General features: G+C 42.1%; 1 protein-coding gene across 5 annotated transcripts in view; it reads right to left on the bottom strand.

Annotated features, from left to right (window-relative positions):
* Positions 1 to 2,310: 2,310 nt before the first annotated feature.
* The window catches only part of BACH1 (BTB domain and CNC homolog 1), a 108,948-nt gene continuing 98,750 nt past the window's right edge, over positions 2,311 to 12,508 (bottom strand). For 2 of the 5 annotated variants that reach the window (XM_064273142.1, XM_064273149.1), the window contains one exon: positions 7,090 to 7,108. In XM_064273142.1, the coding sequence (XP_064129212.1) occupies positions 7,105 to 7,108 (4 nt within the window). In that variant the 3' untranslated portion in view covers positions 7,090 to 7,104. Of the gene's footprint in view, positions 2,482 to 7,089; positions 7,109 to 12,508 lie in introns of those variants that run through there. The other 3 variants (XM_064273140.1, XM_064273147.1, XM_064273150.1) reach the window with 3 other exon arrangements.

Raw genomic sequence — 12,508 nt, 5'->3', positions numbered from 1 at the left:
CCACCACTTCTGCCTCACCTTTGCTCTATTTCTTTCTTCTCCCCCTATCTGAACAGTTTTTACCTTCCCCTTTAGTTCTTAGCTCCTTATTTCAGCCATATATGGGATATTCAGACTCTCTGGACTCACTTCTTAACTTGGGTAAGAAATAGGTCCACGTATCATTCTGTCTTCTTTGTATCAATGTTTTGGAACCTGCTGTTGGGCAATTTCATTGCTTGATTTGTCTTGGAATCAGCATTAAGAGACCTACTTTCCAGCCCTACACCTCTGTCCCTAAATAACTGGCAAAAACACTTAATTTTGCGCCATTAGTCTCCTCATCTGTAAAATAAATGAGTTCATCTACATTTCCTTGAAGGTTTCTTCCAGTTGTAAAGTGCTATGATTCTCGGTGGAAGAAGACCTGGTTTCTAAACTCAGATTATTCAGAGAAAAGGATTTAATTTTGTTTCAGGAACAAGTAAAGATTCCTCTGCCTTTTAAGAGAAAATATCAAATGTCATATCAGGTATTCAGCCAGAATCAGTACAACCAAAATATATTTTCCCTTATTTTCTTCTGTTTCACTTTCTCACTCCCTTCTGATGTATTAATTTCTCCACTGATAGGTTTTTTTCACAGATTCTTTCCCTTTCCTAGCTTGCAAGATGAGAAACTCATCTTGTGCTCAGTTTTCTTATGCCCAGCTTATGCTCAGAATCTACCAACAATCATGAAGACAGCGCAGGACCAGGAAACGTTTTGTTCTGTTGTATGTCAGGTTGCCATGAGTTGGAGCCGACTTGATGGCAACTAACCACTTGATGGCAACTAACCACAACAGGAATGCTGAAACCTTGTCTCCTCTACAGGACTAAAAAAAAAAAAAGTAACATTGCCATGAAGTTGATTTTGATTCATGATGACTCCGTGTGTTACACAGTAGAATTGCTCCACAGGGTTTTCTTGGCTGCAATCTTTATGGAAACAGATTTGCCAAGCTTTTTGTCCACCCACCCCTGGTTGGGTTCAAACTGCCAACCTTTAGATTAGCAGCCGATCGTAAACCACCTGTTCCACCCAGGGACCTTCTGTATGTCCAGAGGCTCCTATTGTACTTTTCCTAGGAGTCACCTAATGCTGGTCTCCGTCTTCACCTTCAACTCTTATTTCCTTATCGACATGGCAGTGACATGGTTCAATTAGGTCTCTCTCCAACAGCTACTTGAACTTCATATGAGCAAAGCAGTTTCTTATTTGTCTTTCTTTGTATCTTTGGGCCTGACCAGTACCTGACACAGGTATGTATCTACTAACTGGTAATCAAATTAATTAATCACAAAAAAATGAATGAACCTACTTCAAACTCTTCCAGCTCACTTGGTTTTGTCCAAGTCACTCTACAACATGGGGGAGGGTGGAGACAGCTAGATAGGTTTGCATAGTTCACACTGGCATGAAAACTAGATTCTAGGCCCCCTACTTTCAGGCCCAAGGACTTCTATAGCTGACTTGTTTTAATTCCGGTCATGTTTACCTTTAAGTTGGTTTCTCTCTCAGGTAGCTTTTGGTTGTTTTCCTTAGCTTTTTCTGCAAACTCGGCTTCCTCTGTGTCATTGTCTTGTCTGTCACTAATTAGCAATTAATTTCTAAAACTTCAGCTCATAGCCAATAAATGTTGTTACTGCATAGACAGTAACAACATAGGATTTATGGTATTATTAAGTCTCAAATCTAGCTTCGGTGAACTCATACATTAAGACCCAGATCCCAGGAGACTTATCCGCCGTGACAGCCACAAAACGTGGACCTGCCCGGCTGCGCAGCGGAGTTCAGCATCAGGCTGGTAAGTCCATCTTCCCAGGACCGCGTACTGGCAGGGCGGCCAGCTTACGCTGTAATTACATACCCCTCTTTTGCAATTCCTGCAGTCCAATGGGTGTCCCATTTTCTTCGGGTCTAATGTCCGTTTTGAAATTGACTGTCAGGCCATTAGCTTTCAGGTTTGAGGGGACGCGCTTCTTCCTAAGAAGGGAGTTTTGCAAATATATCGATCGACTTGCTCTTGCCCAGTGCGTTACCGGGAGTTCTTCAAGCCGGCCTTCCCACAAACAGAGTGGCGCTTGCCCGCCTGAGAGAATCCGTGTTGGTAACTGCACTAATCGTCCTCTCCTAAACCCACCTCCTCGGCAGCCCAACATCTGGGTCCCTCCTTTCCCAACCCCTCCCCAGTTGACAAGAAAAGGAATCACAAACGATGAGCTGTGGCCTTTTGAAGGGCCGATGGGCCTCCTCAGCCACCCCTGGAGGAGGATTTCAAGACTACCTTGCAGAGGGCAGCGGTGACCATTTATGTCGATCCCATATCTTTCTTTTCATACCTGGGCTTTAAAATGCCCCCAGGTAAAACTCACAGCCTGGGTGTCTCTGTGCAGCGACAGCATCAGACAGACTCGGTTTTAATCAGGATGCAGTCTTCTTTCTCTCTCTCCTGCTGGCCTATGAAGGACGAGATAGGACAGAGGCAAAAGAGGAAAGATTTATTTTAAGTGAAGAAAGAGAGAGCCCGCAGGCTATTTATCCTGATCAGTTAACAGCTCAGTAAGTGAGTACAATGAAAATGGAATTGGTGGGGCAAGATTGTTCAACAGGTAATAACTATTATTGATTATGGTGGGAAGAAAAAAAAATCCACCTATGCAGATTTTCAGATACATGTTGGTGGAAGGCGATGCCAGGCATCAAATAAATCACTGTTTAGGCTACAACGAGGTTTTGTTTATGGGGGTTGAAAATTTGATTATGGATATTGGTGACGGTCGCACATGATTGATGTAATTGGTTTTATTGCATCCTACACATGAAAAATGTCAACTCAGCAAGCCTTTCATTACCTACATGTTTACAACAATAAAACATTGTATTTTAAAAGAATATTTGTAAGACCACAATGAGCTATCACTACACCCCTATTAGAACAGCAAAAAAAAAAATAGTGGCAATACCAAATGCTGGCAAGGATGTGAAGAAAGTAGATCTTTCATACCCTTGCCGGTGAGAATGCAAAATGGTAAAGCCACTTCGGAAAATAGCTTGGCTGGCAGTTTCTTTAAAAACTAAATATATGTTTACCATATGCACCAACAAGCACTCCTGGGAATTTACTCTAAAGAAAACTTAGATCTACAGGAAAACCGTACACGGGTGTTCACAGCAGCTTTGTTCGTCATAGCCAAAAGCTGGGAACAACCCAGATGTTCTTCAATGGATGAATAGTTAAACAAACTGTGACACATCCCAAACTCATCCTCATTGAGCTGATTCTGACTTACAGCGACTCTTTAGGACAGAGTAGAACTGCCCCATAGAGCTTCCAAGGAGCACCTGGTAGATTCTAACTCAGCAACAAAAAAGGATCAAACTGTAAGTCAATGCAACAATTAGGATAGATCTCAAAGGCATTGTGCTGAATAAAATATATATTCTATATATATATATATATATATCTCCAAAGGTCACATACTATAGGATTGTACTTATATTACTTTCTCAAAATGACTAAAGTATCAAGCTGGAGAACAACTTGTGGCTGCTTATCAGGGGTGAGGGACAGAGAGATGGGTGTGACTATAAAGGGATAGCAGAGGGAAGTCTTTGTGGTGGTATGTGTCAGAGTAAAACTGCTCCATAGGATTTTCTTGGCTGTAATCTTAACAGAAGCAGATCACCAGGCCTTTCTTCCATGGTACTGCTGGGTGGGTTCGAACCACCAGCCTTTAGGTTCGTAGTCAAATGCAAACCGTTTATGCCACCTAGAGGCCTAAGTTATGTGCATAGTTCTGTATCTCGGTTGCAGTGGTGATTACACGAAGCTACACATGTGATGGTGGCATAGTGGTTAAGTGCTACGGCTGCTAACCAAAAGATCAGCAGTTCGAATCCACCAGGCGCTCCTCGGAAACCCTACGGGGCAGTTCTACTCTGTCCTGTAGGGTCGCTATAAGTCAGAATCGACTCGACAGCAATGGGTTTGTTTTGGTTTTGGACATGTGATAAAATGATATACACATACATTATACTAATGTCAATTGCCTGGTTTTTATATTGGACTACAGTTATTTAAGGTGTAACCATTGGGGAAATGTGGTGAAGGGTACATAGGACTTTACAATCTGTAAATGCACAATTATTTCAAAATTTAAAAAATAATACTTAACATAAGAAAATACTCATGTTATAAGCAGGATACTGAACATATATGCAGAAAAACCATGTATATTTATGCACCACTCCCAAAAAGTGGCTGGAAAGAAATACATACCTATTGGTGTAACAGTGATTGTGCCTGGGTAAGTGGATTATGAGTCGTTTAAATTTTTCTTTTCTTTTTCTTTTCTGTATTTTACATACTAATTTTATAACCAGCCCCCAAAATTCTATTTCCTGCTGCTGCACTGGAAGATGGTCCTTTAAAAATGCTAAGCAATGTATTAAAAAAAAACCAAACCCACTGACATCAAGTTGATTCCGACTCATGGCAACCCTATGAGTGTTAAGAGTAAAACTGCTCCATAAGGTTTTCCTAGTTGTACTCTTAACAGAAGATCACCAGGCCTTTCTTCCATGGTACTGCTGGGTGGGTTCAAACAACCAGCCTTTAGGTTCATAGTCAAGTGAAAATCATGTGTGCCACCTAGAGGCCTAAGTTATGTATGTTCTTGTTATTGTTGGGTGCCATTGAGTCCATTTCAACTCACAGGGACAAGTAGAACTGCCCCGTAGGGTTTTCTAGACTGTAATCTCTATGGGAAGTAGCTCTGGTGACACACAGTTAAGCACTTGGCTATTAACCAAAAGAAAGTTCAGCACCTTGAACCCACCTATGGCTCCACAGTAGAAAATACCCAGTAATCTGCTTCCGTAAAGATTATAGCCTGGGAAACCCTATGGAGGCAGTTCTACTCTGAACTATACGGTTGCCACCAGTCGGAAATGACTTGAGGGTACACAACAACAACAACAATCTTTACAGGAGCACATCACCAGGTCTTTTCTCCCACAAAGCAACTGGGTTGGTGCAAGCCATCAACATTTTACCTAGCAGCCAAACACTTAAGCTTTGAGCCACCAGGACTCCCTCCATAAGTTCTGCATACTCTCCTAAAATTAATGAGCAAGAACTTGTTGAATGAAATTGCAGAATAGAAGACTTCCTTTTCCTAAAAGGACCAACTAGTTTCCCAATATAAAAATCAAGCAGGATACCACTACTAACAACAAGGGCTATACATGCGTATGTATTTTTAAGCTAATACAAACCCAAGGTTAATAACATTACCAAACACCATGGTTATTGCATTTAAATCAGGTACACTAATCTGGTAACTCTTAGACCCATGGCTGTAATTCCCTGTCTCAAAAAGGTAACAGTTAGAAAGCACGAGCCGCTTGCTGTGCTTAATATCAATTGTCCATTATGACCGTTAAGAAGACTAACTGTGTGGCGACTGATACATTACCTGAGATAAACTTAAGTGTTAAAGTCTCTATTGAGTTTCTTGTATTCGGTAATTACTACCACCTGCTTCCCCTGTGGGCTTCCTTGTTGTGCACACGTAACAAATAAATTACTCATACCACGTATATTTAACACGTCATGCTTTCTCTTTGGATAATTTACATTTATGAATTTATTTCATTTAAGTATTTCTAAAACAGACTCCAAGCATCTCCAGAAAGAGTTTAATGACACGAGGTGACTGGGGTTTATGGTTTTTCCCAGCTAGTTTTGAAAACAAAGAGCAGCCTATTTACTATTCAGATGTAAAACCTCTATTCATCAAAACTGTATTGAGTTCACATTTCTAACTGAAATAATCCTGAATTATTTTAAGTCATGAAACAAATGCCATTCAAATTAGAATTTCAAGACAGGCTCACAATCAAAAGGAATATAGCTCTGCGCTGAAATTCAAATAGATGCTTCGTTTCATCCCCCTCCCCCCCTTTTTTAACTTGAAGAGCAGCGATGTGAAAGAGAAAACGCACACGTTTCATATTTAACAAAGAAAGAAAAATTCCCTCAAACCAACTGACACTAAAAAAGAAAACCCTGCCTGCTGTTACATGAGAAATAGAGTCAGATAGAAATGTGAGTATCTTAGCTGACAGAATAAAACAAACACACAAATAGATGTAGGGGGCGTGGCTAGGGAGAAAGTCCAGAAGAACACAGACCCGAATCCCATTCCCAGAAGGCTGAAGGTTGAGCCGTGATAAAGCTCTGAGCCAGACCAGGTTACAGCCCCTGTTTACAGCTGATCTCCTCCAGTCAGCGTCACCACGCCCCAGTGCAGAGATGCAAAAGGTGTCTGTGCTGGTCACCCCTTCCTCCAGAGCTCACCTGAATCTTCTGGAGTTTTCAAAGCCACTGACTCACATCCTCACCTTCCCCTGACACGTCCCATCATCGCTTCATTGAAGTGGTCCTCTCTCCCACCCCTTTCTTGAATCTCTTCTACTACCCTGGCTATAAGGTCGCTTTGAGTCGGAATTGACTCAATGGCAATGAGTTTTGGGGGGTTTAGCCTGGTGGCTAAGAGAAATAAATCGTCACCAAGTCTCTGACAGGAATCGCCATGCAGGAAGCATTACATTGTCAGGTGGTCCTGCCCTCCTCCAGCATGGGTTCTGATGACTCCACATTCTGAGACCACACAGAAAAAGCTAAATTTTTCACACATCATCATCGTCATAATCTCCACTATTGTTAATATTTCTCGGAACTGTCTTCATATACCAGGCACTCTGCTAAGACCTGTACTTGTCTAGCCTTGTTACATCCAACAGTTTCAATGGACAGGTACTAATATTTGGTTCCACTTTACAGAAGAAGAACCAGGGGTCAGAGAAATTACATAACTAAAAGCTAGTCAGAGGCAGGATCAGAACGTGAACCCAAGTAATCTGGCCTTCCACTCTTAACCATACATCACCTTCCACATACAGGTCTGTACACTTCTTGGGACTGTTCTCATGCAGATCAAACATTCTTATTTTCAAAGCAAAGAAAACGTAACACTTCATCCAACGCAGTGACCGTTGGACATTGTCTCGGAGATCCTAACTGGAAAGCAAATAGTTCATTAGAATGACTGGTCAAATTCAGAACATGGTGGAAACGGCATAGAGAGTGGAACTCAGAAGAGTTGCATGTTCGCAATGTCAGAACTGGAGTGGAGAACCCAAGCCAACCCAGACTGGAGAAAGCTGTGTGAAATTACCCACAATCCTGCAGCTGCAGATGCCTCAGGGGGGCCTTGTCATTCTTCCTTTAACATTTCAAGAGTTACAGAAAATGCTCAAAGAGCCTTGCAGTGATGATTGTGACAATAAACTGGACTAGACTGTTTAATACCTGACAGTGAACCTTAACAAAATAGGACTTGTCTAACAAGTTAAAAAGGGGCCCTGGTGGTGCAGTGGTTAAAGCTCTCAGTTGCTAACCATAAGGTCAGCGGTTTGAGTCAACCAGCTGCTCCGAAGGAGAAAGATGTGGCAATCTGCTTCCGTCAAGATTTATGGCCTTGGAAACCCTGTGGGGCAGTTCCACTCTGTCCTAGGTTTGCTATGCATCGGAATGAACATGACGGCCGTGGGTTTTAACGAGTAAAAAGGACAATAAAGTTATGGAATCTTCCCCAGATTTCATGCAGAGATAAGAAAAGGGGACCTGGTAGACCACTTTTAAAGGTAATAAACCAAAAAACCAAACCAAACCCATTGTCACTGAGTCAATTCCAACTCACAGTGAGCCTATAGGACAGAGTAGAACTGCCCCATAGGGTTTCCAAAGGTGGGCTGTTGGAGTCAAGCTGCTGATATTTTGATTAGTAGCCGAGCTCTTAACCACTGCGCCACCAGGGCTCCTTAACAGGCAATAGATGAAGAAATATTAGATTGCTCCCTATTTCTACCCCCGTTGAGTCCGGCTCACTGAGTAAACCAATGGCACTTCATTTTCTCAGCCACAAATTATTGAAAAAAAAATTTCCGAACTGGCCTCCTTTGCGGAAATCCTCCAAGTTACCCTGTACCCTGACACCAGGTTCATATGCTTCAGACACTACTCTTACCCCATTATTCCTTATCCAAAACTCTCCGTGGACTCTGTGGTCCAGAGGGTAAAGCCCAGGGTTTCTTCCTGAACTCTAAAGCCCTTCCCCACCCATCCTGAACTCCAAATGCTTATGATCCTTCTTTCTCAATGAACACTAGATTCCATTTTAGGGGTTGGGAGGGCTGGCGTATGAGTTTCCCAGGGATCCTCCCATCATGCTCTGGGGAAATCTTGAAATAAAGAGTGTATCTCAATGGTACAGGTAAGGGAAACCAAAGCATCCTCCCCTCTCTCAACTCTAAACATGTCGGTTGGCATGTACAGGGAGTCCATGACTCTCCAGCACCCCCGGCCCCTTACAGAGTCCATGTTACCACTATTTTTATATCAGACATTTCCAGTTAGGGGAGATTGTGCATCAGGGCCTGATCGTAAGTTCTCTTTCCTATCTTTGGACCTTGTGTTGGAATCTAAAGTCTAGTGCTTTACATTTATTTTAGTCTTCTTCGGTACTGTTGTTGTGAAGTGCTGTTGAGTTGATTCTGACTCATAGGGACCCCATGTGACAGAATAGAACCATCCCATAGAGTTTTCTAGGCTGTAATCTTTATGGTAGCAGATCTCCAGGTATTTCTCCCATGGAGCTGCTGGTGGATTCAAACTGCCAACCTTTCAGGTAGCAGCCAAGTGCTTAACCATTGCACCACCAGGGCACCTTAGCATGAAGTGGGACAAAAAGAATGAGTGATGAAGGTCTTTTTAAATCACCCTGAGTTTCTCAGACTCATTGCCCCTCCCACAGAGGGTGGGGGAAAAACCTAAAGGGCTTACTTGACCCTCTCACTCCTGAAGAGATAAGGCTGCAAGGAATATGGACTCCAAGAGTTCAGTGTGTTTGAAGAAAACTACCCAAAATCTTCGCAGAATTTCCTCAGACTTTTACATCTTCTTGTAAGAAATGACATGTTTAACGGCAATGGATCTCACTGTTTAGAGACCAAGAAAATACTTACATTTGCAGGATCTAGAATCCAATCTAGTTAAGATCAACATTTTTCTCTGGTCTTTTCATTTATTTCTTTAAAATAGTTTTATGGTTACCATGCAAGCTGGTGCCTGAATTATAGTCTTGAACCCTTTCGTGACCTGATTATTTTTTCCTTTCAATTTTTTATTGATACTATGTGTTTTCAGTAATGGAGGGCATGCCGAATCACTCAGTGTATCTGAATTTTTGATAGGTTGCATGATTTTCGTTTTCTGCCTCATTCCACAAATCATACCCTCAGAGTCCAGAGGTATATATGTGCACCCCTTGTGAACACAAATTTTACTACCAGAGTCCAGAGGTACATAGGTGTGCTAAATAAAACTTTTCAAAATTCATGTTTTTCCTACCAAAAATTCTTGTTTCAGCACCACCTCTTTCAGTACCCTGTAAAAACAGTGACTTGAGGCACGCCTTTTCCTGTTTCTAACTGTTATATAGGGCCCTGCCTGCCAGCGACACGTAATGTCAGTAGGAAAGCAGCTTCCCAGTGAACTGCAAAGGTACAAAAAGTAAGTGGTAGCTATATAGACCGCCAGTCCTGAAAGGGTTTTAATAAAACAATGACAATTTTATTTCTCAGATGTCTGATGACCACATTAACCTCTCCTCAGTCAAGTTATTAATTGCATGTTCTGCTCACAAAGTGTGAATTCCCAGGAGAGAGTCAGAAGGCATCTCGGGGAGGGAAGGACATGTTTATGGTTGTCTTTGTGGAGTGTTTGTATAATTACTGGAATGATTAAGGAGGTGTTTTCTGAAACAGACACGTGTAGTAAGTTTTAATATGTTTCGTGACAATGCATGAGACATTGAGTGCATGTTGTACCTGATACAGCACCCTGCGGGTCGCCGAAATAAATTAATATGTATAGAGGAGCTGGGATGAATTCAGTCTTGGGTATAAGCAAGAAGGGGAAATGAGCTTTCTTTCATCCTTCATAAGAGAGTTGTTTGTGATCTGAATGAGGACAGCTACAGAGAAAAGCTATCAGAGTGCCTGGGGACAGGAAGTCTTAGGCAAAAAAAAAAAAATTTCCTCTAATCCCATGTTGTAAAGGAAGCTTAATGTAAGGGAGGGGTGCCAGGGGAGCTTTGATGAACTCTGAGATTGGAGCTCAACCTTTTCTAATTTGACTTAACCCATATTTAATCTTGCAACTGTGCATCCTTCATCAAAACTCAGGGGGCATCTTTAATCTCGTGGATGTAAAACAGAAGATGATTAGAGATCCCTGATCTGTGCTTCCTGACTGCTTTCTTCTTTTCTGTTTTCTAGGCACTTGCTACCGCTCTTCTTATCTCCCAGCAGCTCCAGCTATAGAAAAATGGTAATCTGAAGTTTTAGGAGAATGAATAGAAGAACATCAGAGTTAGCATTCCACATTCAAGCTTTTCGTTCATAAGTTCTTTTCAGTGGTTTATGAGCTCCATTTATGTGGCAGTCATTGTTTTACAAAAATAGAGCGTGAATGAGACTCCCATCCATCTTTGCAAACTGCAGTTCAGACTCTAACAAGAACATTTTCACCCTTTATTTCCTAAGGAAGGAGTTTCTGGGTGGTGCGATCAGCTAAGTATTGCAGGTCTGGAGATCTGCTTCCAAGAGGTCACAGCCTTGAAAACCTTGTGGAGCAGTTCTACTCTGTAACACGGGGTCATCACGAGTCAGGGCTGAATGGACGGCAACTGGTCACTGGAGGTTTGCGAAGTAAGCCGATGCAATTGATCCAGCAAAATAAACATCCTTTTAAGGAGTAAATATGAGTTTAGGAAAATCCTTCTATTTCAGAAGACTGCAAGACACCAATTGTTTACTGAAGAAATTCAGTCATATTTCTGGGAAAGTGTTTGGATCTTGTTACAAGACTGATAACCAGGTGATGAAGTTCATCAGCCCAGCATCACAGGAAGTTGACAGCCTGACAGCCAGACAAAGGCTTTACGGAACGCCTGATGTGTTTTTTATAAAGGGCAGCGCTGGTTCAGTGGTAGAATTCTCAACTTCTACATGAGAGACCTGGGTTCGATTCCAGGCCAGTGCACCTCGTGGACAGCCACCACCCATCTGTTAGTAGAGGTTTGTGTGCTGCTATAATGCCAAACAGGTTTCAGCAGAGCTTCCAGACTAATGTGGGCTATGGTCTGAAACACATCCTGTCATGGGGATGGTGCAGGACCAGGCAGTGTTTTTCATTCCATTGTGCATAGGATCTCCACGAGTCAGTGTCCAAATTGAGGGCAGCTAACAACAGCAGCAATGCATTTTTATATGCAAAATAAACTGGACTCAGGGCAAGTCTCTCTACCCATGCCCCACTGTAAACACAACTTTTATAAAGAAATGTCCCTGGGGACAACCAGAACAGTACTCATATTGTTTGTATCTTTCCCCTTGGCATAAAAACCAAACCCACTGCTGACAAGTCAATTCCAACTCCTTTTGATCCTATGGAACAGAGTAGAACTGCCCCATAGGATTTCCAAGGCTGTAATCTTTATGGAAGCAGTCTGCCACATATTTCTCCCCGGGAGCAGCTGCTGGGTTCAAACCACCGACCTTTCAGTTGGAGACGAGCGCTTAACCACTGTGGCACCGGGGCTCCTTTCCCTTGACACAAATCCCATAATATCTAGGTAATAGCTGCCTCCCATTATCATTTATTTTAAGAATGTTATTTAAACCGATGGGGTCTTTCCCTTCTTCACCATCCAAGTTCAATTTCAGGAGAAGAACTGAATTTTAAATGACCAAACATATCTACAGAAACAACCAATAAAAAACATAATGATGAAAACTATTAAATTTCTGAGAAGGCATTTTTCTGCCACTGAGACGAAATAATTATTTTTACAAAATACAGATTCTTCAGAGGAGAAAAAGCATGCTTTCCGTTTTTTAAAAGACTTTTTGAGCTTGGATTTTTCCAAATGCTGTAAACAAAGGAGTGATAGGCTACTTTGCATTCTACCCTCTGGGTCTTCCTTCAGGAAAATCAATGAGTTGGTAAAAGGACCAAAAAAAACCCACTGCTGTCGGGTAGATTCTGACTCATAGTGACCCTGTTATAGGACAGGGTAGGATTATGGAAGCAGACTGCCATATCTTTCTCCTGAGGAGCGACTGGTGGGTTTGAACCGCCAACCTTTCAGTTAGCAGCAGAGGGCTTTAACCACTGTGCCACCAGGGTAAGAGGACAAGCACTCTGATTCATTCGCCGCACTAACATACCTGGGCAAAACTCACTGCGGATTAAGTGACAAAATCCACAACAGAAATGGTATTTTCTGTTGACTTTGCTGTATGTAAGGTCATAAACAATAGCAAGAGTGTTTATTAACTTGGGTGAGAAACACCT

Source organism: Loxodonta africana, chromosome 20, assembly GCF_030014295.1.
Source record: "Loxodonta africana isolate mLoxAfr1 chromosome 20, mLoxAfr1.hap2, whole genome shotgun sequence".
In the NCBI taxonomy this organism is placed as follows: domain Eukaryota; kingdom Metazoa; phylum Chordata; class Mammalia; order Proboscidea; family Elephantidae; genus Loxodonta; species Loxodonta africana.
This window is presented reverse-complemented; position numbering and strand designations above follow the sequence as displayed.